General features: G+C 41.8%; 4 protein-coding genes across 8 annotated transcripts; 2 read left to right on the top strand and 2 right to left on the bottom strand.

Moving 5' to 3' along the window:
• Window positions 1-1,560: 1,560 nt before the first annotated feature.
• On the bottom strand, window positions 1,561-2,982 carry LOC133911434 (uncharacterized). The gene is made up of 2 exons (XM_062353675.1): window positions 1,758-2,982; window positions 1,561-1,663 (listed from the first exon to the last, which is right to left on the bottom strand). The coding sequence occupies exons 1-2, from the start codon at window positions 1,977-1,979 to the stop codon at window positions 1,571-1,573; spliced, it is 315 nt and encodes a 104-aa protein (XP_062209659.1). The 5' UTR covers window positions 1,980-2,982; the 3' UTR covers window positions 1,561-1,570.
• Window positions 2,983-4,682: 1,700 nt separating this feature from the next.
• LOC133911432 (ALA-interacting subunit 1-like) lies at window positions 4,683-13,014 on the top strand. 4 transcript variants are annotated; one of them, XR_009908652.1, is made up of 12 exons: window positions 4,683-4,823; window positions 4,972-5,073; window positions 5,398-5,460; window positions 5,610-5,668; window positions 5,781-5,855; window positions 5,941-6,048; window positions 6,199-6,269; window positions 6,553-6,853; window positions 6,978-7,267; window positions 7,704-7,791; window positions 10,530-10,558; window positions 12,683-13,014. XR_009908652.1 is itself a non-coding variant. In XM_062353672.1 (11 exons), exons 2-10 carry the CDS (start codon window positions 5,040-5,042, stop codon window positions 7,753-7,755), a joined length of 1,053 nt encoding a protein of 350 aa, XP_062209656.1. In that variant the 5' UTR covers window positions 4,683-4,823; window positions 4,972-5,039; the 3' UTR covers window positions 7,756-7,791; window positions 12,683-13,014. The 4 variants fall into 4 exon arrangements, 2 of the variants coding, with proteins under 2 accessions (XP_062209656.1, XP_062209657.1); XR_009908653.1 differs by having other exon boundaries at window positions 10,461-10,558; XM_062353672.1 differs by lacking the exon at window positions 10,530-10,558.
• A 3,931-nt stretch (window positions 13,015-16,945) lies between these two features.
• On the top strand, window positions 16,946-18,365 carry LOC133911433 (THO complex subunit 7B-like). The gene is made up of 2 exons (XM_062353674.1): window positions 16,946-17,539; window positions 18,038-18,365. Exons 1-2 carry the CDS (start codon window positions 16,946-16,948, stop codon window positions 18,170-18,172), a joined length of 729 nt encoding a protein of 242 aa, XP_062209658.1. The 3' UTR covers window positions 18,173-18,365.
• Window positions 18,366-18,797: 432 nt separating this feature from the next.
• LOC133911431 (NAC domain-containing protein 54-like) lies at window positions 18,798-23,217 on the bottom strand. 2 transcript variants are annotated; one of them, XM_062353670.1, is made up of 7 exons: window positions 23,172-23,217; window positions 22,743-23,056; window positions 21,111-21,388; window positions 20,564-20,902; window positions 19,979-20,470; window positions 19,774-19,855; window positions 18,798-19,654 (listed from the first exon to the last, which is right to left on the bottom strand). In XM_062353670.1, the coding sequence occupies exons 2-7, from the start codon at window positions 22,897-22,899 to the stop codon at window positions 18,984-18,986; spliced, it is 2,019 nt and encodes a 672-aa protein (XP_062209654.1). In that variant the 5' UTR covers window positions 22,900-23,056; window positions 23,172-23,217; the 3' UTR covers window positions 18,798-18,983. The 2 variants fall into 2 exon arrangements, with proteins under 2 accessions (XP_062209654.1, XP_062209655.1); XM_062353671.1 differs by lacking the exon at window positions 23,172-23,217 and having other exon boundaries at window positions 19,476-19,661; window positions 22,743-23,165.
• Window positions 23,218-24,419: the final 1,202 nt, after the last annotated feature.

Genomic DNA, 24,419 nt, shown 5'->3' with positions numbered 1-24,419 from the left:
TTTTGGTTGAGTCAGGATCGGTTTCGGGTCATGCTGGAAATGGATCTCTTTAGCTTGGTGGGCAAAGCTAGAGCTTTAAAGATTATAGTGCACATTTTAACATATACATATGACAATAAAAACTTAACATAATGTGCAATAATAAAAAATTAACGATAGAAATGCTTACCAAAATGAAGGATCTCATAACATTTGTTAAAATAATGCTTATCAAATAAAAGTAATGTATTACCTTATAGTATTTACTTTCTTTCACAGCCTTTAAGCAATGAACCACTACATCATTTGTAATTTTCTGCATTTCTTGTTTCTACACATAGCAAATGAGGCTATTACTCATATATTCATCACCAATACAATTGCGTAAATATATTTTCATAGTTTTCATATTCGAAAAACATCTCTCATCTATAGCAGTGACAACAAGCAATACAAGTACTAGTTTCAAAAGTCGATAAACCAAAGAATAATAAATGTGTTTTCTTATCTCTATCATCTTTTGTGAAAGCTCAGCAATAGTTTGTATGTTGAAGAATCTATCATCTTTCCGCATGTTAGCAATGTAAAGAGAAAGAAGATGGTTAAGTTCACTCAATTCCTTAGAATCAAAATTATTGGGATATAATTTAGCTAGCCTTATTAAATTCTCCACATTGAAATCATGAAATGAATCTTTTGGATTGAAAGCAACTGAGCAAATAAGCAGTTGAGAGGTTATGTTGTTGAAGCGACTATCAAGTTCTTGAAATAGCCAATTAAGAACATCATTAAAGCAATCAACTTTAAAATGATGTTTGTTGGTAGTTTCAGTTTTTTTGCCTTGGCTTGGATTAATATATGCCTCACTCATTTCTAACTTGAAAATATCATGTTTGCCACAAAATGCATACACTTCACTTAGGATTTTCTCCCATCCATCTATTCTAAGTTCATCCAAATGGCTTCTAGTTGCTTTCATACAATTACTAACATTAACAACATCTTGATCTTTTTGTTGCAATGCAATTAATAAGGTATTTGTGATCATTAAAATAGTCAACATAAGATGCAAATAAAAGACAAATATAAAAGACTGAAAATACACTTGACGATCACATGCTTGTTCCCTATTTTTTCCATCCATATCTTTTTTCTCCATAAATTTTAACACTTTGAAAATTGTTGGGAATAGGTCAACAAATTTTTTAAGAGATTTATAATGAGAACTATAACGAGTATCTCTGTGTCTTTGAAGATATTGCTCTTGATTTAATGCTAAGAGATTTGCTGATACTGAAACATCGATTTTTTTTTTTGAACGGCACAACCCATCTAAGCGATCTTTCAGGAGAACAGGAGCTGATGCGCAACGGGAAAATAGAACCCCGCCGGTCAGGCTCCCACCTTGTAGCCTAACCACAGGGCTGCCCGTCCGCATAAACCTAGTAATTTCGAGTTGCTAGCGCAACTAATGCAGAAAGGAAGTACGAAATCAGCTAAAAACTTAGACGGAGACTAGCAGCTTCATAGGCTTATAGTCCCATTGGCCACTACTGAGAAACTTAATAAAGATTTGCATACGCAAGAGCGATCAGGAGACTTTGCATGCTTCCTCCATCCAGCTCTTGAACACATTCCTCAGTGCGGTCTTTGAAGTAACCACCGCTCTCACCAGCGCAACAGCCTGCGAGGCATCGATCAGAACAATCGTTGGAAACGCCTTTACAAGTGTAATGAAACAAGATATCTGCATGAAAGTAAAGGAGCCATCTACTTACCTCTTGTTTGTTCATGGTAAGATCCATGTCCATCACCACATCCGGTTCTTTCTTACACCATAGCTTCGTTGCCGTCATCGCTGAAGCCTGAGAGATAAGTAGGCCATCTTCAACAACATACACGCGATCGCTGACGCACTCAAGTTTTTCGGAGAAGAGATCATTGAGAAACTTGGGGTCTAGATTGGTCACGGAGACCCAATCTTGAATGGGGCAAGGCATGGATCTACCAGTATCATATAACAGCAAGTATAACTCTACAGAAAACCATAATTCAGCACATGGTCTCCAAAGGATATTTACTGAAACTTAGAATTCAGAACATGGTCAATTCAGAACCTTCACAGAACTAATCCCAGAGGATTAAAATCTTTCTGCACCAGGGACAGAACATACACTGGATTCTAGACCAGGCAACTAAGTGCTGAAAGACACCAAAATTTGCTGAATTCGTAAGTACTTGCTACTCAGAACCAGGAATACTATGTAATAAGCAGTGACATAATTCTCATTCTAAATCAGCACACAAGAGTTCAGACTTCCCTACTCAGAACATGTGATCTTATCACTGCTTAAACAAATTGCATACAGAGAATCAGGTTGCATCTATTGTACTCAAACTCTAGCTTAATTTCAATGAATTCGTCATCACAGAGCTACAGTATCAAGTATCTATCTGATCAGATCAGTGCAAAGAGACTCACAGTGAGTATGCAGGAAGGGCTGAAGAGTGAGGCAAGGCACAGCAAGAGCTGTAGTCCCAGAAATCCAATCACCCGGTTGAATCGTCGGATGGAGGAAGACGAAGATACAATACCTCAGCCGCACCACCTCTGCAGTGCGGGCGAACCTCGGCAGTGCAGCTCCGAGCACCAACAAGAGACCTCCGTGCATCAAGTGCTTAGGCCAAGGCCACGATTGGAGTCCAGGCTCTCAACCGCAAAGCACAAATCACAGAGAAGAGAAGGGGGAAAATCAAAGTGAGAGATGCCTTTTTTCTCTGCACTTCTGCACAGTCAAGGCTCGGGAGATAAAAGGGAAGAAGGCAGCGAGGAACTCACGGCGCAGAGCAACTGCCTCCGAACCCTACGCGAGACCCTCTCCATCCCCGCCATCAGACGGCCAGCAAACGCCCAGAACACCCATCGCCGAGCTGCACAGCGAGAATGGCGGAGATTGGGTTCCAGCCGCCACAGCCGCCTCCCTCGGAGGGGATTTTTTTTTTCTTTTTCCTGATTTTTCCCTCATGTGCTCGGCCGAACCTCTTTAGGGCACAACAACATGGGCCCAGCCAGAATACGGCCCAACCAAAGCAAAGATTCGGCCCACAGAGGCAAAACCACATTGAAATTTCCAAATAAGTACAGCAGGATCTACCAGTATCATATCTTTTTGGGGTACTGGCATCCCGTTAAGAAGACAGAAGCGTCGAGATCAATGGCACTGATACACAGATTGTGGAAGTTGCTGCAAAAATGAGATGAGCCAGTGCCACACATGATCTTGATCACACAGTTCATTGGGTAAATTAGTAAAGAGTAGGTCCACGAACTCATGCTTGCATTCAGCATACATGACTTTCTTCTCTTGCTTGTCAAAGGTAAGTTTGATGCTAAACTGTACCGAAGGAATACATACGAGAACTCTTTGACGTGTCGAGGGCTGAGAAACACGCCGTGGCACGCATCAACCTTTTACTTTCCCTGAGGTGGCTCACACTCTCGCAGAGGCTGGAGAGGCAGCTGGGCGAGGATGGGCCCCCGCAAAACTCAATGGCGGAGAGTGGCTGAAGAGCACGTCGACGAAGTCGGAGCCCGCGTCTGCGAAGAGCGCACGGTTCCGCGGCCTGTCCACGGCGAGCTTGATCGTGATGCCGGCCATGGGTAAGCTTTTCTTGCTCCGGTCCTTGGCAAAAGCCGAAGTTGCAGTGGAGACTCGTATGAAGTCCAAGAGACGATGGAATGCAGCGCAGGAACATGTGTTACGTGTACAGCTGCGATAGGCTGAACTGCCGGAAGAAATGACGCATCGGGAATCAGGAGAGGTAGGCAAGGCGACGCTTTGAGAATTCGAAAGAGTTAAATGGTGGTCGCAGAATCCGAAGAGACCCTTTTTTTTGAGAGGAATCCGAAGAGACCTGGCTGCAACGAATTGTCTCTGCTCTGCATGGGCCTAAACCAACTCCGTTTCCTATTGCTTTGCAACCCTTGGGCCCTCCCCTGACTCGTTTGCGGGCCATCCTCCTTACCCGAGCCGAGCACCTGATAGGCCGTCCCCTTGAAATTGAGGCCGTTAACAAATCTAATTTAAGCTCAATCAAAACCAGACCACGTCTCAGGACCGGCCCGCTAAACTAAACAGAGCCGGGCCGTAGCCCCGTGGGATTTTTAGATTTTAGCTATTTTCAAAAACTTTTTTTACACATGTGTTAAGAGAAAACAATGTTAAAAAATTGAAGTTTTTTTTCGGCGCTATAAGTATTGATGTTGTTGTTAAATACTACATGCGGTCATAAATTTTTACAAAAAATATAACATTATGAAATTATTTCTCAAAATAAATCTACACGTATGGTTTTTATATTTTCAAACTAAATATTTTGATAGCTATTCATAATTAAAATTTTAAAATTTTGATTGAATCTTAATTAAAACAACAAACACTTATGATCGAAGGAAATTATAGTAGCTATCGAATATGATCTTGCAAGTTTAATATAGAAGATTATATGTAACAACTACTTATAACATCTATTGTCGTACCATTGTACTATTCAATCACGGTGGCAAATACCATATAACTATACAAAATAATATATTTTCAGACATTATTTTCGTAGAATATGTTTTTACAAAATGTCAAAATGTAAAAATTCCACCGCAGCCCCCGCGTCGGGTTCACCGAGTTCCTCCTCTCTTTCTCCATCCTCGCATCGCAGCACCCATCGTTTGTCGGGTTCTCTCGCCTTCGCTCTCTGCTTTCCTCCACCGCTCAACGGAATCAACCACACGGACCTCACCTCCTCCTCCCCCATCCCAATTTGACGGGAAATCGGAGGCCTCCCTGGTAAGCTCCCGGATACTCAATCCATCCCGTCGCATCTAATCCGTGCGCAGTTACTCTGATTCCGCCCAACCCTTGCATGTCCCCGTGCTTAGATTGATCGCAGTTTGTTGGAGACGTGTTTAACCGCAGTTTCGTTGTCTCTGTACAGTTAGTCGACGCATGCGACCGAAGTATTCCGTTCCTTGTATGCGATTGGGTTGAAATGTCGCAATCTTCATGCGGTTGCCGTACATGCCCGTGATCTTAATTGGTAGGGTTATCGATGTCATTATCATCACGTAATCGCTGTTTAGACAAGGACACAGATAAAGCGGCGAAAGAAAGAGTCATGGCCACGGTCTTTTTCTATCATTTTTTTCAATTATTTAGGACCTGGTGGGTCCCGATTACCCCCAATCCCCCTTTCAACTTAGTCAACTTAGCGAAAGAAACAGGACTTGATCTCTACAATATTTGAGTTTTGGTTTCTGACGATTCTTTGCTCCTTAACTCGCAGAATTTCAGTCATCCCCAGTTAGTAATTTTACCTGCTTCTTCTCGGAATACAATCATTAAGTCTGTTGCTCCAATTTAGGTGCTCATCAGATGGACCCTTTTGAAGTGGAAGGGGACTCGAGGAAATCTAATAAGCCCAAATGTATTTCCCCTTGCACCCTTGTTTATTTCAGGTTGTCTTACAAAGTCATGCTGTGTTATCCAAAGATTTTTTTGGACTAAATCATATTTGAATAAATTGATGAGTGCAACATAATGTGTACATAAGACTCTGGCTCTTCCTATGCGCAGATTCTAAGTTTACACAACAGGAGCTTCCAGCATGCAAACCACTGCTAACTCCTGGAATTGTAACTAGCTGGGCCACTCACCGATTTTTTTATTATTTTCAAATATATGTTTGCTATAGTGCTTGCCAGATTTATGAGTACCTTTGATGTGATGATATGCTGTCATGAATAGGTCGTTTCTGCCTTCTCACTAATTGGCATCCTATTTGTCCCAATTGGTCTCGCATCGCTTTCTGCATCACAAGAGGTAAATCAGGATATGTGTTCACCACATTCTTTGTATTTATGATTTTATATGGTGCGTTTATTACTGTTACTTGACTGCAATGTAGATTGTTGAGCTGATAGACAGATACGATACAAGCTGTGTTCCCATGACTGACAAGGTTGGGTTCATCCAGAACTCCAAGACTGACAAAACGTGCACAAGAACACTAACTGTGAGTATCACATGAAAACAGTGATTTATTTGAGTCATTAAGTGTGATGGATTGCCCTTATTTATTGTTTGTGCTGTTAAGGTACAGTCTTTCATCATTTTATCTCTCCAGGATTTGTAATGAACTAACTGGTTGGTGGATGCCTTTTAGGTGCCTAAGCAGATGAAGAGCCCAATCTACGTATACTACCAGATCGGTGACTTCTATCAAAACCATAGGCGGTATATTCTTGAATCAAGTTTTTGTTCAAAAACTTCATTGCTTCCTGTTTTCAATTCTCGGTAGTTCTTTACAAAGAAATTTGGAAACATTCGTTTGACCTTATAATCCCTAGATATTTTACATTTCTATGTGATACTGTTCAATTAAATACCACATGTTCTTTTATATCTACTGCATTAGCAGGCACATTGAACTGTTGAATTGACTTCGATCATGGTATCATGCCAGTAGAAACTATGCTGACAGTCACACCATTCTATTTTGTCTTCACTCTTTTCCTAGGTATGTGAAAAGTCGCAGTGATAAACAATTGCGGTATAAAGAAGCTGCGGGCTTGACAAAAAATTGTGAGCCTGAAGGTAATAGTGCTGATGGTGCTCCAATCATTCCATGTGGCCTCATTGCTTGGAGTTTGTTCAATGATACGTATACAATTTCGGTCAACAAGAAGGCTATTGAAGTGAATAAAAAGGGTATAGCTTGGCAGAGTGACAAGAATAATAAATTTGGCAGTGATGTTTATCCTAGTAATTTTCAGAAGGGAAATATTATAGGTGGTGCTAAGCTAAATGAGAGCATACCGGTATGTGAGATAGTCTCTCTATCTTCGATACGGAATATCTTCACCACCTCCGTTTCATGTATTTTCTTCTAGATTTTGGTCTAATTAAAACTTTCTTTCCATTTTTCTTTCTAATAATGTTTAGTTAAGTGAGCAAGAAGATCTCATTGTTTGGATGAGAACTGCTGCCCTCCCAACTTTCAGAAAGCTTTACGGCAGAATTGAGGCAGATATTATGGCAAATGATCAACTAACAGTGGTTATACAGAACAACTATAACACATATAGTTTTGGAGGGTCGAAAGTGTTGGTCCTTTCAACGACATCTTGGATTGGAGGCAAAAATAACTTCATTGGTGTTGCATATCTGACTATAGGTGGCTTGTGCCTTTTCCTTGCAGTGGGATTCATAGTTCTCTACATGTTTAAGCCAAGGTATTATGTTGTTGCTGGCATAATGTGCTTGGTTCTATTTCATTCTGGACACGCCCTTTCTTTCTCTTAGAAATGTTTTGAAGTTTCTAACCCTATCGCATCTCAAGAATATCTGTTATTATTTTGTAACTTGAATGATTTTTATCTGATTAGATCAAGCTAAAGTAGTTCTTTATTTAGTCAATGTTGAGATAAAAATACTATAAAGAGCGAATTTGTTTTCTTCTTGTATGCTATTAGTACCGTAGGAGACCTGAGTTATAGAGAGTATAGATCAGGAACATTTTTGTTGATTATGAAGTTATGAACCATGATATGCCCTCTTGAACATGCTACATTGTGCAAATGTTTGTAAGTTCTAATTGTTGTTTCCTTTTAAAACCAAGTTGTAAGGTCTAAATGTGGCAGCAAGCAAATCACATTTGATTCTTTTCAGGGCTCTTGGAGACCCCTCATACTTGTCATGGAATAGAGATATCCTGGACTAGAATCTTCTCTTTGTGAGAAAAGAAGAGTTTTAATAGGCAAGTATCCTACACTTGCATAGCTGGATGTTTGTTCTTATTTCCACTCAATTTATTTGTGATAAGCTTATAGGCATGAGAATACTATGACTTTGGAGCCATAGTAATATGATGCATGATGTAAACTGTATTGTACTCATTTCACCTGGCAACGTGAGGTTTGTTTGTGACTACTCTCTCTGTTTCAGCATAGAAGTCCACAACAGTCATGCGCACACAGACCAAGTAGATGAGAAATGACCACACATGCGTATATTAAATAGTATGTTACAAGCCTACAACTACTCCAGCTCGTCCACATCATTGAAGTAAGGGTAGAGAGTGGAAATATAGCAATAGCTACACTCTGTTTTTCCTCAGTGGACCTAAAATTTGAAGGGATATTTCCTCACATGCCACTGCAAAGTTTCCGGGATCGGGACGTTTTCCAGTGGCATGAGAGGAATTATCCCTAATTTGAAACAGTCATTCCTGAGTAATAGGGCTTATATATTGTGAAACGAAGAGAGTATAAATTAACTAAATTGAGTTCTTATTTTGTAGTTCTGTCTGATTTTGTAGTTCCTTATTTGTATCACACAAGATAGTAGCTTCCAAGTGGCCAATGTTATTTATGATGATGTGAAGTCTAGTGAGCTGCAGTTCTCCTTTATGCCTTCTATGTTTTGTTTGCTTGTAACCTAAATACTGTGACTATTAGCAGAGCATTACAACCAGTTAGTGCCTCAGTCTTGTAAAAATTTCTAGGACAGGTCATTCAACAAAATGCAAATACAAATGCAGATATCATAGAGAACAGTTGTTTCATTTTCAATAGATGGGCTACTGGATAAGTATATTGAATTCCTCTAACTTGGAAAGTTGGTATTGATTTGAAATCACTTATTAAATGATCAACATATCAAATGACCACTGCTGCTCTCTTTTTTGACGGAAAATCAATATTTTTTTTAAGATAATGGAAAAAAAAATGTTTCCAGCCTCTACACTGTTTGGTGCACACAGCTTGGTTCTTTATTACAATAATGTTGCAAGCATTCAAAATGGGACAAAAATATAATTCATAAACTCCATAGCAAATCAATCAGCTACTAGCAAGTCTATTATTAGAGCGTCACTCATTCTCGACGAATATATCCATAGTCACAGCCTCCAATGTCTGGCACGCCTTGTGAAAGACATCCCTATTCTCCTCCTTCTGCAGCAGACTCCAATATCTTAGCCAGTATGTGCCCTTGAAAAGTGTCTGCATGAATATTGTGATTGGTTTTTTCTCAAAAGTAATATCATTACGACATAGCCATATAGCTCAACATAATACACCGACAAAGATCTTAGTCTTATTAAGTTGCCCAACACTTAACCCATCCGCCCAGCATATGATTGATGTTTCTAGGTGTTTCAATCCCTAGGGCAATTTTAATGACACGCCAAATTGATTTAGCAAAATGACAATCAAAGAACAAATGATGTATGCTTTCATTTTGATTACAAAAGCTACATTTAAGATCCCCATTCTAGTTCCGTTTTGCTAAATTATCTTTAGTCAATAAGACCCCTCGTCCTACATACCAAAAGAAGGTGTTTATCTTCAAGGGAAGTTTTAAACGCCACAAAAAATTACTGGAGAATGAAAGATCTCTGTTTGTCATTTGCCAATACATGGACTGGACCGTAAAGTGACAACTGTTATCAAGCTTCCATCTCAAAGAGCATCTCTTTCTTGTGTTCGTATGTTAACTAACTTGAGCACTGGATTATGCCAAGTTGTTAATCTGTCTCTAATAATTGGTCTGTAGAAAGATATATTGAGTGGTACAGTACTCATAACACCCGTCACCGTAGCTGTAGAAAGATATATTGAGTGGTACAGTACTCATAACACCCGTCACCGTAGCACTTCTATGTCTCACTATATTAAAGAGCGACAGATGTTCTTCGCTAAGAGGTGTATTATCTAGCCACCTATCTTCCCAAAATTTTATATGGGTGTTATCCTGTTTATTGAATGTGCCCCCATTTTAGAAATTCCTGTTTGACTTTCATTAGTCCATTCTAGAAATGTGAATCTCCAGGTTTTCCTTCAACCTGTGTGAGGACTTTACTCCCAAGGTATTTGTTTTTAAGCAATTGCTGTCATACCCTATCTTTATTCAATAACTTAAATAACCATTTACTGATTAGGTGTTTATTTTGGATTGAAAGGTCAAGAATTCACAACCCTCCTTAATCTCTAGGTTGACACAATATATTCCACTTGGCAAGTCTATATTTTCTTTTGTGACTTTCATATTGCCAAAAAACCTGGATTATAAATAATCCAATCTTTTGAGTACACCTCGTGGAATTTCAAAGAAAGACATCATGAACATTGACAGACTAGAGAGAACTGAATTAATCAATACTAATCGACCTCCTGCTGACAAGTGTTTGCCCTTCCAACTGTTTAAACGTTTTTCAAATTTTTCCTCAACCTTTCTCTAATCACTATTGTGGAACTTTCGATGGTGCATGGGAATGCCAAGATATCTGAAAGGATATGATCCATTATCACATCCAAACAATTGTGTATATTGATCTTCTAGCTCCTTTGCTTCCCCATAATAGAATACTTTTCTTTTGTGAAAGTTGATCTTAAGTTCGGATAGCTGTTCAAAAACACATAACAGGAGCTTCATATTTCGGGTTTGCTTCAAGTTATGTTCCATGAAGATAATAGTGTCATCCACATATTGCAGGATTGACAACCCGCCATCCACCAAATGAGGTATAACTTCTGTGATCTGTCCATCCTCTTTTGCTCTGGCTATCATAATTGCTAATGTATCCGCCACAATATTAAAGAGGATGGGAGAAAGGGGTTACCTTGTCGTAAACCTTTGTGGGTTTGAAAGTGAGGTCCAATGTCATCATTGACTTCGATACCTACACTACGGCCAGATACAAAATTTTGGATCCATTGGCACAATTTATTTGAAAATCCTTTCATTCTTAGAGTCTGTTGCAGAAATGGTCATTTAACTTTATCATAGACCTTCTTGAAGTCAATCGTTAATATTACTCTATTTAGATATTTCTTGTGCAACTCATGGATGGTCTTGTGTAGGATTATGACTTCTTACATAATATTTCGACCAGGTATGAATGCAGTCTGTGTTGGACGTATCACATGTTCTGCCACCCCACTTATCTTGTTAGTGCTAACTTTCGTAAATATTTTAAAGCTGACATTAAGCAAGCATATGGGACGATATTCTTGTATTCGTGAGGCGGTATCCGACTTTGAAAGTAAAGTAATTACTCCGAAATTAAGACTGACTCCAAAATTAAGACTGAACTGTGGTAGTAAGCCTTGATGAAAATCGGCAAACAAAGCCATTAAATCAACCTTGATTACATCCCCAAAAACTTGATAAAATTAAACAGGAAAACCATCAAGACCAGGGGCTTTGTTATGTTCCATTTGGAAAATAGCCCATCGAACTTCATCCTCTGTAAAAGGAGCTATCAAGAATTCATTTACTTGTATACTCAATATATCTTTCTCAAGCGGACAATCTAATTTTTGTAACAAGCACGTTTGGTCAAGTAAATTTATCAGTAACCTAGAATACTTCCACCAACTAGTAGTCACTGTTTGCAAGTACAGCAGCTTGAAAGGTCTTCATGTTCATCTGGGTTCATCATTGGCAGGGCAGGATTGGAGGCTCCATGGGTGTGGATACGCTCCTTGTGCACATTTCAGGGCTAATCTTTGTGATTCCTTGCTGTGTAATTATAATTCCGCTGATCAGCAACCTTTTTTTTGGGAGATATCATTAGTTAATTAAATGAAAGGAAAAGAGTGGCCTGGAGAGAAGGCCATCCACACCTTTGCAAGATTCCTGAAGTAAATTGTTGTGCAGTTCCCCGTTGGGAAGAAAACTTCGATTAGATTTGCAAGAACCAACTGGGGCTGGGAGATAGTTCCATCGTACCAATTTTTAGGAAAAATGGGAAAAATCCATCAGACCACTTTTTGAGATGAAAAATCCATTAGAATATTTCATAGGTAAAGGATATGACTTTGGAGTTTGAGCACGGTTACTTTGCTGATTAAAAAAGAATGAGAAAAATAATATTGAACAACAGGCCTATCTATTTTCTTTAGCATAGAAAAAGAGAGGATAAATTCCATTACCAAGTGTCCCGGAATCTCCTAATCTTTTGTCAAATTTCCATATGCCGTGGTTTGCTACAAAACTAAAACAAGAGTCCTGGCTAACATTAATATTCTCCAAAAAAGTGGATAGTTTGTACTCTGCAGGTTCCGAGGCATATGTCTGATCTATGACCACGTCCATTGTCTGGGATATCCATGAACCAAGCTTAGAGTTAGATGCTAAACAAGTATGGGGTCATTAAAAGAAATCTGTCAAGTAATTGAACATTTGGTGTTTCTCAGAATTGTTTCTTTGATATAAGCAGTTATATTTATTTTGAGTTTTAATTGTGTCAGAGTGAGTTACTTTTCTCTCCGAAAGAAAGAATTGGTCTTTTGTGCATCAGTTGAAACAGTGAGCTGATCAGCTATCTAAAAGTACAAGGTTTATTATTACATTCTAGCACTCCAAGTAGCTGCATACATGTCAAAAGTACTCATGAGCTCAATATGATAAAACTTCAAAAGCATAAAGCACATGCTTATGGAAATCTGTCTTCCTATTTTTTGCTGTTTCTTTTGCTGCTTTTGTTTCATTGTATATGCATAATAGTGACAGCTAGCTACACAATTTTGAATAGTAACTCTACTCTATTTTGGTCCAGAATAGAAGATGGTGTTTCGTTGAATATTCTGATATTTGTACATCTGAGCTCTTGTTTGTTTGTTTGTTTGTTTTTTTTTGGGCAGAAGGACCCCTTGGACTATGCTCTCAGCTTGTGTCCTGCATTGCTCACCTCGAAGAATGGCACTGCAGACAAAGGTGCAAACAATATTATTCCGATCAGTTAGGCATGCCATGCATAGAAAAAGAAGAAATGAACTAGAAATACTTCGAAAGAGACTGATGCTGTCATGACCTATTTATTCGACTCAAGGAAAGAAAGCACAAAGAAAAATAGTGGGCTTTCATAACCTTGTTTCCCCTTTTTTTCTCTTAAAGAAAGTTCTGTACTGATATGCACCTTGGTGCACCGGAATAAAACTGATGATAAGTGAACATATGCGAAAAGTTTAGTCAAGTTATTTCCGCGTTTGTTTCAATAATTTACCACAGCTTGGCGTGTTCATAATTTTGCAGTATGTATTTCAAGGGGGTGTTTGGACGAACAGATTGCTCAGTTTTATAATTTCTTACTGTACAAAGTGCTGATGGATGGTCGGTGACAGACTTAGCATAAGCATTTCCGTTTCCATTTTTTATTGAGCTAAGCGGCGACTCTCGTACGGCGGCATACCTGCATGAGAAGGTAGCTCTTGCCGTCGCCGGCGTTCTTGATGACCTTGAAGCTCTGGCCGTAGTGTATCTGAAACATCTTCGCATCCTCCACCCTGGACACCAGCCCGGCCACAACCGGCGCCGCTGCGGCCTTGGGCTTTGCCGGCGCGGCCGTGGGCACCGAAGTGCGCGTCCACGGCGACAGCGCCGCCCAGAGAAGCAGCACCTGCAGGCAGCAGCTACAGGGCGCAGCGGCCATTGCCCTCGTCGCTCGATTATTGGAGGCTGTGATGGCAGGAGGGAGGATCTATTTGTCACGGCGCGGAATCGGTAGGATTCCTGTGATGCGAAGCGGTCCGATCGGTCGGATGCGTTGGCAGGCATCGCACGTGCGCACACGCTGTCGATTTTTTTTCCAACCATAAAAAGTAGCTTCGTTTATTAATCATTTTGTTTTGTTTGTTAATTATATTTTATAAACATGAGGTATATTATAATTTATATGTCAGTATTGCGAGTTCGCCTTGATGGTTGCGTTTTGGTCATAGCACTTGAAGTACCCGGGCCATGCTCCTGACACCTTTTGCCTCGCACATCTCTCATTCGTCGCCTAGTTGCTCACTCGCACTACATGACCTGCAGTGCTATGGAATGAGATCATCTGACTTTATAAGAGGTGGGTGATTTTAAATCGCTGTGAGCTATCAAATCTGAGGTAGATGGATAATATTAGTGATACATTATCTTTACAACAATGAGTTATCTATAGTATCTACATAATAGTGAATGACGTCAAATAAGAGCATGTGAAGTAAAGTGGTGTTTGGATGCACCATTGGAATGGAATAGGGAAATGATGTGGGTTACGAGCTTGCGGGTTTGGGATGAGGAAACGTGTTTGTAACCCATTCCCTTGTTTAGATGTCTTGGTTTTGGAGTTTAGAATGAAACTGTGGAAGACCAAAATACCCTTGTGCTAGCTTGCCTATTAGGAAGAAGACAAGCAGGAAATACGACTTAAAAATAATACATCTAACATCGCTATCCATCCTGAAGTAGCGTTGTGTTGTTGAGCGCGACTTGAAGTAGGCATTAAGTGTTGGGGCTGTCGGCGTGCAAGCCGTAGCAAGGTCGACCGTGGGATATGACAGGTGCGAGACCCGTGATCCAAATTTAGCGGCACAGACGGTAAGCTCCTAGCTAGACTCTGACTCACATCTGGCGGTGATAGGCGGTGTGCTGCTACCGATACTAGTCATGACGAAAGGCGGTAGCAAGGACCGAATCGGGCCGTTAGGTTTGAATGAGGAGGATATGAGCCCCTCGTATTCGTTTTTCAAACCCATCTCATTTACCATTCCCTCAAACCAAATACGGGTTTAATTCTATCCCGCTCATCATATCCCATTCCCTCCCCTCGTTTGCATGTATCCAAACGTCACCTAAGGGGGTGTTTGGATGCGTGCTTCCGCGCGTGCATGCATCCGCGTGTGCAACGTTTGACGTATAGGATGATTGAGACGGACGTTTGGATGGGTGAATGACCAGAGCAGCCTTGCACGCGTGGGTGCAGGCATACGGTCGGATGCTGCATCCGCGCGTACGTCCGATTCGACCGTAGCTGCCGTCCTGGCTCGCCGGATGCAGCTGGGTTCACTCATCAGCGACAGCGAGCTCCTTCATACAGCTTCAAATTCAATCTACCAAACACAAACTAAAATTAACCTGCATCCGCTTATCTAACCAACCAAACACACTTCTTTTCCGGAATACAGATCCCCTCAGCCTGCTTCCCCTCATCCAAAATATACGATGCATCTCTACAAAATCTCGTGCGAACAACCAAACACGCCCTAAAATGATTTGGATCCAGTGCTATATGTCGCCTACGCGACCTGAGCCGAAGCTCGCACACCCCTCCTCCCGCTCCTCTTCTCGCTCCCAGCTGGTCGCCGCCGCCCGCCTTCGATCTTCCGTAGCTCTCGCCCAGCCACGCGCCGTCGCTGCCTCCGCGCCCGTCGCTCGCGTGGTCCTTGAATCTAGGCGCGCTCTTCTTCCCGCTTGCAGCCGGCTGCCTCTGCCACCGATGTGCTCCCAGGCGCTCTCGCTTCTGTTGGTCACTTCTGCTCCTTCGTCGCCTGCGCGCTCCGTGAAACAATCGATTTTTGCTTTGGAACGATTGATTTTTGATCCTGTAACATTTGATTTTCGTGCTAAGAACATTTAAATTATACCATCGGAACATTTGCTTTGTGGGGTGGGGCTCGCCGGCGTCTGATGGTGCGGCTGGTGGTGGCGGCGTGCGGCGGCGGGTGCTGGAGAGACGGAACGAAGTGCAGCGGTGGTGACGACGAGCCGAGATGACGACATGTCAGAGGAGCTGGGCCTTGGGGGCCGTTTGATGGGCCGCGTTTTCATTTGGTGGGCCGACCTGGGAAAGGGTGTGTGACACCCTGCTAATCGTCCTCAGAGGCGACATGTAGGAGCCAGGAGGCCCCCCGCACGACGGCACGAGGCGAACCCTAGGCGGCGGCGCGGCGAGGGACCTGGAGCAGCCGTCACAGCAGGAGTTGTTGGGCGGTCAGCGGCTGCGGGTGAAGGGCTCTAGAGTAGGCGGCCACCCGCAACCCAGCTACGACCCAGGACCAGGTAGACAGCTCCTCTTCCTCGTGATTTGGCCTTTGGGTGAATCGATGGATCTTACTCGATAGAGTGGATGCATGTATGGTGTGTGCTGTGTAACCTTGTAAATCTGAGCATTAGTTGTCCTGACCTCAATCCTGCCAATTCCGTTCCAAAAAAAAAAAAAAGTTGTCCTGACCTCAAGATCGGGCTATTAATGGAAGGAATTGTTATTTTTCGGAATTTCTTTTTCTGGTTGTTGTTTGATCTCCCCAGTAGCAAATTGATTTCTACATAGTACATTCCACTACAACTCCTCTAATGGTTCGTTGCTTATATATTGGATTGATAGGTCATTACATGTCCTCTAAATTGAGAATAGGCACAGAGCTGTAGACCTGTAATTATATCTGAGCTCAAGTTTTTTACATGCCTGTTACAGAAATTGATGCAATACGGAATGTGATACATAGCTTGGTTCATGTGCGGTTAGTACGAGTTAGATGTTTTGCAGCGACTCTTCTGTTAGACCAGGTGCATACTTTAGCAGTGGCAAACTTGCAATTGCAAAAGCTTCCTCCTTTTTGATTGTTTACATGGTATTATTTCAGCTGGTCTTTATGGAGATTTCTAGGATGGGGATGGTTTTGCGTCTTGTGCTGTCGTGTCATCGTTTGGTCTGAAGGCTGGTTACTGATAACAGCAAGAGGTCTGCATTTGGCAAGTAGTTCTTGTTTTACTGTTAAGATTTCTGGGTTCTTGGCTCAACTGTGTGCATTGATATCCATGGAACTTCTTCATTGTTTGTAATTGGGTCACTCGTGTCTCAGCATATGAGCATAGTTAACTCATTTTCCCCTTCCGAATCCCAATGTCCTAGCATTTAATTATAACCAAATACTCGTTTGCTTATTGATTGAAAATTTAGCAGTACGCTCATTTTTATGGGTATGCATGTATCTATATAGGCTTGTCAGATTTGCAGTTGTATATTGTTTGTTATGGCATTACCACGAAATCAAACAACCTAATTAGCTGATTTTTAGATAAAAAATGCTTTTCTGGTCATAGCACTGTTCTGATTTCAGTTATTGGATCCCGCAAATTTTGAAATGCTTACCAAAGGGAGGAAAGTTGCTGGAAGGGGTGAAGAAATGTCTGCACATTATGCATTTGGACCGCAGGAGGATGATGCGATTATTAAACACAGGCTTCTGACTAGGACGACAACTACCAGGGGTGAACCGCCGCTAAAGAAGCTTCAGAAGAAGTTCATGTCCTTTGCCACTGAGATTGAGAAGGATGCAGATAACATAAGTGACTGTGAGAGACTGTACAAGGCCTTCCTACAGGAAATTAACACCTTTGAGTTGCCTCTTCTGAAAAGCAAGGCTGTTGTTGATGCAAACATTAGGGAGAAGGAGAGCTTCAATGAGCTGCAAGTTGAGATCCAGCGACAGATCGTGCAAGCTCAGACTGATATTGAGGGTCTTAAGAGGCAACTTGAGCAGAGCAAGATCGAGAGGCAGCACAAAGAGGAGTGTGAAGCAATCCGAAAGATGATTTCTTTGCAGCCTCCACGGTCAGAAACAGAGAAACTTATTGCAGATCTTGAGAAGGAGATTGCTGACTTGGAGGCTGAGAATGTAGCATGCATAAGGACTTTGGAACTAAGGAAGAAGCAGTTTGCGCTTCTTCTGCATGTGGTGAGTTTACGTGTAATGTTTCTTTTCTTTCTGATTGTGTTCCCTCCATGTATGTAATACTGTAATACTGGCACATAGAAATATAATACTCAATTGAAATACTATCTCAGTTCTCAAGGCGATGGCTTCAAATATGATGTTTTATGAATTCCAGGTTCTGTTATGTACAATACAGAACATTTTTATGAAGTAACAGCCAGATTAGCATTACATGATTGATTTCTGAGTTTTGCATGAGTGTTCACCTAATTCTGTGTGAACATTTAATTATCTACGTACCTTTCTCATTGGATTGGCATCCATGCATTTGTATTATTTAAGTAGGAAGGGTAAAGTTCATTTCTTTTTGTTTCTTAATTCGTAATTCTCATGCACTTTTCTCTCTTGCTGAAAACCTCTTTACTTCTTTAGATATTCATATAGCACAATCTAAGTCAGCCTTCGGTAAGTAGTGAATTGATCTGGGAATGTCTGTTCATATGTTTGTACCTTTTACAGGTTGAGGAATTGCAGATTTCGATTGAAGATGAGCAGAAGAGTATAGCAGATGAGTTGAGAGCTGTCGCTGAAGAGCAGAATATGAGCATAGAGGAAGGCAGCGGCGGTGCTTCAGATTCCATGGCCGTAGACTGATCAAGATCCATTCACATGGTGCTGCAAACCCTGCTTGCACCAATGCGCTACATGCTTTTCAGACAATATTGAATCCTAACAGGTTGGTAGGAGACGCTTCTTGTCATGGCTTTGTACCTCCTGTAAATTCAACCATATGCTGCCTGTAATCGACTGTCCATGTACAATGAACAGAAAGTACAAATTGTTGTGTTATACTCCTGTGGTTTGTACACTGATTAATGCGCTGCACTGTCATTCTTGTTGAAGTAGAACAGTCAATCTCGCCGGCATCCGAACATCATGATTTCTGCGGTCAGAAGGGGGTGTTGGCATCAATGCTGCACAGACTGTACTTCATCCAGCTGATCCATAAGACCATAACCAGTAACAAGAATCTAAGTTTTGAGATGATTTTTGGATCAACAAAAGATTTCTGTTCATGATTTTCCAGCCAAGAGTAAACTACTCCCGAACCTGTTGTACAACACTTGAAATTGATTAACGTACTGGTCCTTAAAAAAAGAAATGGATTAACTGGAAATATAGATAGCACTGAAAATGTACAGGATTATGGATCAAACACCGACGATGAAGAATTATGCTAAATATCGTGTATGGATATATGTGTATTTGCATTTGCAATTCATAAATATTTTGATATACAACAGGGTTGGACTACAGACACGTCAATACGTACATGAACGAACAAATAATGAATACATTATCCAGTTTCACACCAAATAATTTTTACACTAGGCACCGGATACCGAGAGTTTCTAGCATACATAATAGCAGCCGTATTTTTACATGTAGTCACGAGAAAGACCTTTCAGTGATTGCACCCTGGAGTGCGGATAGCCAATGCAGATGTCAGAAATGCCCATTTCCCACTAAAAAACATGCTGGAAATGCCTTTGCTCCCCTTGGAGAGTGGAACAAGCCACACATTGCTTCTATCACTGGATCCCGGCTTCATCACTTTCTTCGCCTTCTTCTTGACCAAATCTTGCTCAGTAGCAGGGCCTGTGACTTCTTTTGGTGTTAAAAGGAGTGACACAATCTGCAGTAGCTCACTCGCTGCTGCTGTTTCTTTGCTGCGGCCTAAGGACCTTTGGTATGATGACGGCTTCATCAGGAATAATCTGTCCCTGATGAGCGCCTTGAACTTGCTAAAAATGGAAACCCTGCCACTAACTTTGGTCGTAACACTAATGGGGAAATGCAACTTCTCGATCGCCTTGCTGACATCGCTTGCTACGGGATTCAAGTGGAAGCTGACCTTCTTCAATGACTCAACGCGGTGGAAGAATGTCTTCGCCGCGCCGACCCTTGAGACGAAGAGCCCATGCTTGACGTCAACCTTTTCGTATAGGTCAAAGGATGCGTTAGGGTCGGCGTCGTCGAAGCCAGTAGCAAAGTCGTCAGGTTGAGATTGCGAGAAGATGGGGGCAGTGTCTAGGCCGCCTGCGTCAGTGAGATCGGTCAGGTGACCGGCTTCTCCTGCAATCTAGCTCTGAGTTAGTGCATGCATGGAGGGCTGTGTTACAGATTTACAATGCCCTAGCTAAGAATTGAATAACTTCAAGTGGAGCGCATGTTGCACCAAAAGATTTACATACCTGAATTGTCAGCAGTGTCTGTTATGGGATATTGTGTAATGCATTCCGTCGTTGGATTGCTTTCATCTCCTTCTACAACAATCTGCTCGATAAAATTTGAAACATGGAAATATCAGTCTCATATATAATTAACAATGCGAAAGTGAGAGGTTATGTACTGTGTACATGACATCTATAATTATATATCATGAAGTCGATTAATTACCTCTCCAAGGTCATTGTTGTGCAACCTCACTCCTCTAAGGTTCTCCACTTGCTTCTTCTCTTCATTGAATTCCTCCTCCATGTCAGCGATCTCAACCATTAACCTAACCGGTTCATCGACATGGCCCGACTTCGAGGCGAAGCCTGCAGAAGTAGCAACGCAGCCCATATGGTAGAAATTGTCGGCCTCCTCTTTTGCCTTCACCCCGAGCTCAACGAGGGAGGACAGCTCATTGATGTAGTGCGTGCCGGCACTGCTTGTGCCGGCGCCTGGCCACATTTCTAAAGGGTAGCTGCTGCTGGAGCCGTTGATTAGCTCCTGCGCAGCTGACGCGACGAACTGGAACTCTTGAAGTATGTCAAACTCGTTGGGGTTGCAGCGGAGTACGCTCGTCTTTGAGTCGAGGCTGACGTCCTGTGGGAAGTCCTCTCCCTCCAGGGGAGGCAAGGAGAGCCTATGCTGCAGCCTTGCGCACTCCAGTTCAACATTCACCTGCATCGAATATATATGATGCACCAGTAAGCACTTCAGTATTCCTTGCCCGTATTACTACTGAAATACTAGCATTTCTGCCTCTTTACATACCTTGGAAGAAGCTGGATTCATGAAGAATGGATTGGTGGCGTTAAAGGCGTCTTCGCTTAGGAATTGCATCCATTTTCCATCCTCGTGAGGTGCACTCATCTGCATCCCGAACCCACCATGCATGGAGTCCATCGGGGCCTCTGTCGGGAACGAGAAACTGCTGCTCTCAAACTCATCACCTCTAACATCACAGGACAGGTCCAGCGTCGGGGAGCGGTCGACACTGCTGCTTGCCATCCACTGAGGTTGCTCGTCGTGGTGGCGCACTACGCCGTAATGCTCTATGATTTTTGGCCCGGGCCCTGTCTTCTTGAACACTCGGCACAATGCGTACGCGTCCTGTGAACAGAAATGCAAAGAGTTCATGCGTGTCAGGGAGGCCTAAGCTATATCAGTATATCGTGGTGCTTCATATATAATAGCTAGGTTTTAGGGTTTCAGGAAAATAAGGGGTCAAAAACACATGCAGACCCTCACATATGAGTAGTTCATGCTTTCCCAAATTATAATAGGTAAATGAATTTACGCATTGGTAGTTATGTAGCACCTGTAAGCCAGTGTCAGTCTCGCATTCCCTCTCATCAAGGCGGTATTCATGCATGACCCAGCCAGTTCGAGAACCATGTGGAGCTCGGCCACGGTAGTACACCAAGGTCTTCTTCATACCAACTGCACGCTTATGCGAGTTCACTTTTCTGTCCTTCCCAGTTGCCTTCCAGTATCCAGATTTCGTTGCACGGTTTGTCCTTGACCCATTTGGGTACTTACGGTCTCGAGGGCTGAAGAAATACCATTCAAGGTCTTTGCTCGGAAGGAAGGATTTTTCTGAAAATTTAGTTAAGAGAGAGATGTCATATATACAAAAACGTACAGTACAAATGCTACGATTTTATATGCATAGGTATGCGATAATCATTATTAGAGCTAATTGTAGAACTCAAAGATTAACCACGATAGACTACCATAGTTGAAAAGAAATTAGACCAAGATCACTTTATATCTTGGAGGTTGTGCACTTTGTTCATCGTCTTGACTTATGTCCATCTCTCAAGTCCCTTTATCAATTTCTTGCTTTCTTTTTTCACTCAAAGAAGATAAAAGAATCATCTTTATTTTCTCTTTTCATTCAATTTTTTTATAGCACTCATTTCATACAATGCTACAGGGTAATTTCTAGTCAATTGACAAGCTTGAAAGCAAACAAGTGGATAATTAAAGAGAATATATCCTTTCTTCAAATCTATGTGTGATTGTGACATGGTTCAGAAAATATATATATGCTTTAGCTTTGTTGTTACTGGGATAAAGGATTTCTTTTCCCTTTCAAGTAGCTCAATGCATGGACACAGATATATATCTACGTGATCACCTTTACACTTGGCAGAATTTTGTCGTGCCTTGTGGTTCTTTCAACAAAAAAGAGCAAGATCTATCTATATTCCTCCTTTCGGTGCGTGCACATAAAACGCTTGTAAGTAAAAACAAATTTCAGAGTATGAATGGTTAATCTTGTTTTAACGCAAAGCTTGTATGGTGGAACATGGTTTTTATAAGCATGTTCCCTCTTTTTTTTTTTTTTTTTTGAAAAAGTAAGACAGAAACAGTGCCAAATATGCTTCAATCAACTAGCAATTGGAATGCTACCAAAATACTGAATAAAATAAACACATCTTTCTTTTGTGAAGAAAACGCTAAGACAAATACATAAAGCCTATTTGGTTGCAATTTGCAAGAGCTGGTGTGAAGTGCCCATCAAGAAGGGAACATGAGGTTATTCTTTCCTCAAGAGCAGGCATTGCTGTTTCTTGGGAGAGTATAATAGTATAAAAATTGAATAAGTTTGCTTAGAGTCTGCACAGTACGCATCTAAGACAAATACTGGAGCTATATATATGTATGTGCTTTCCATGGAGGAAAACAAATGTGTAGGATGTTAAAATCCTATCTCATTCAAATACAGTAATTCACAATAGAATTATAATCCATGCAGTTTAGACAATTGAATGTTTTCCATAACTAACTATAACTTAGGAATGCTTGTGTCTCCTCATTCAAAGTTGATAATGAAGTTAGCAATATAGCAAGCAAACCATGATGAGAACTACACATAATGCTATCTTCATCATAAAGAGTCAATACGAACATCAAGGTCAATAGAAGATCAAACGAGCATATATACCTGGCAAATCCCAGGGCTCGCACTTGTAGAGATCAACCTCCGGAATGATTTCGAGCTCTATCTGTCGCCCGTTGATCTTCCTCTTAAGGTAGTAGATGATAAGTTCCTCATCAGTGGGGTGGAACCTGAAACCAGGAGGCAAACTGACGGCCGCCATTGTTTTCTCTGCCGTTCCTCTCAATACTCTCGCAGCAAAAGTGTGGTTAGAGCTTGGCAGGCAGCTGGCAAGGCTATCCGAGGCAAAAATGTGGACAGCCACACCAACCTTGCTCAACTAGCTATATGAAGGAATGATCAGCTACAATGTACAAAACCTGAGGCATGAAATAACACAAAGATGTAAGTTGCAGAAAATTAGCCAAGATCGTCGCATATGTAGCTAAGGGGTGCATTAGAGAGGATATGAGGAGAAGAAGAGGACGAGGAGACCTTGGTGCTATGGGCCAATGGCAGATGCATGAGAGGAAGGAGAGAGGGAGGGAAAGGTCGAGGGGAGGGACTGTGGCTTTATAGCAAAGTCTGAACGACCATTTTATGTTAGGATTCTGCTCATCTTTCACGTGAAGCTCTCTCTCTCTCTCTCTCTCTCTCCCCCTTTGGCTTTTGCTTTCTGTTGTGGCTTGTGTCAGTTACTTTATATCGGTGAATAGAAATATCCCAATCTTCTCCTCTTGTATTTGGCAACCAAAGCCAGGGCGCGTAGCTGCAGACTGCGGAGGGTTGCTATTGGCTGCTTTGTGGGCCACCAGGACAGTGCCTAGTCAGCTCCCGTTGGAAAGGGTGAGGGGCCCAAGGTTGGTACACGATTCCCGCGCTTTTTCTTCCCGCGAGACTACTCCTTCCGCTTGACGGTTTACGTCACGTTCACACACGCCCCCACCACCCCACGTAGATCTTGCCAGGCCCCCCCTGCCTGCCTAGATGCGCGTGCCTGCATGATTAGCAGCTAATCCATGTACTATAGTACTAATACTTTGCCAGGACTGATTAACTGTCCCTCAACCGAATGGCAACGTTGGCCTAAAAGTTTACCTGTTCTTCTGTTCTGGGTGTTCGAGAGAGAATGCCAAATCAATTACTCACTGATCGCCGCGATGCCTGCATGCATGCCGACAGTAATTCTGGTCACCTCCCGAAACAATATCAAGAGAAAAGTCAGGATTTCCTAATTCCAGATGAACTCACGAATGCGAGCAGAATATGAGTACGGATTTTGTGTTTTGTCAAAGAGTACTCTGAACGAATATGACTGCATGTAAGGATGATACGTGGAAGTCAAGCTACGACAGGTGAATCGTTCATAAAAGGCTCTGGCCAGAAATAGCTGGTTCACCAGTGAAAACTACTTCTCAAAAATTAGTTCTGACTAGAAATAGTCGGCTCACCAGTGAAATCTACTTTCCAGCAAACTAATTCAAGGAGCTGGTTCACAACTGAAATTTCGTCTGCTGCCATAATAACACCCGTGTAATAACTGTAGGTGCTCAGCTCTAGCAAAAATGCAATGGCCATGAGATTAAAGTTTTAACAGATATGTTCACCTCGGTTTGCAACTCACATGCATACCAAGGACTCGCGTAATTGTGTGTTGCTAACTCGAATTCAAGCACCGGAACCAACGCCACCAGAAACCCAGGAGCCAGCCTAAAAAATATTGAACTCACACGGGAAGGACTG

Source organism: Phragmites australis, chromosome 3, assembly GCF_958298935.1.
Source record: "Phragmites australis chromosome 3, lpPhrAust1.1, whole genome shotgun sequence".
Lineage (NCBI taxonomy): Eukaryota > Viridiplantae > Streptophyta > Magnoliopsida > Poales > Poaceae > Phragmites > Phragmites australis.
Note: the sequence above shows the minus strand (reverse complement) of the source record. Positions and strands in the feature narration are given on the sequence as shown.

Bases quoted from the DNA above. Each gene is read 5' to 3' on its own strand.
- LOC133911432 (XM_062353672.1), top strand. From the start codon at position 5,040: ATGCGGTTGCCGTACATGCCCGTGATCTTAATTG. The intron at 6,270-6,552 runs GTATATTCTTGA...CTCTTTTCCTAG, and splicing joins TTCTATCAAAACCATAGGCG to GTATGTGAAAAGTCGCAGTG. The intron at 7,268-7,703 runs GTATTATGTTGT...GATTCTTTTCAG, and splicing joins CTCTACATGTTTAAGCCAAG to GGCTCTTGGAGACCCCTCAT.
- LOC133911434 (XM_062353675.1), bottom strand. From the start codon at position 1,979: ATGCCTTGCCCCATTCAAGATTGGGTCTCCGTGACCAATCTAGACCCC. The intron at 1,664-1,757 runs GTAAGTAGATGG...GATGCCTCGCAG, and splicing joins TTACCATGAACAAACAAGAG to GCTGTTGCGCTGGTGAGAGC.
- LOC133911433 (XM_062353674.1), top strand. From the start codon at position 16,946: ATGCTTACCAAAGGGAGGAAAGTTGCTGGAAGGGGTGAAGAAATGTCT. The intron at 17,540-18,037 runs GTGAGTTTACGT...TACCTTTTACAG, and splicing joins TTGCGCTTCTTCTGCATGTG to GTTGAGGAATTGCAGATTTC.
- LOC133911431 (XM_062353670.1), bottom strand. From the start codon at position 22,899: ATGGCGGCCGTCAGTTTGCCTCCTGGTTTCAGGTTCCACCCCACTGAT. The intron at 20,471-20,563 runs GTATGTAAAGAG...TATTCGATGCAG, and splicing joins TGAATCCAGCTTCTTCCAAG to GTGAATGTTGAACTGGAGTG. The intron at 19,856-19,978 runs GTAATTAATCGA...TTTATCGAGCAG, and splicing joins ACAACAATGACCTTGGAGAG to ATTGTTGTAGAAGGAGATGA.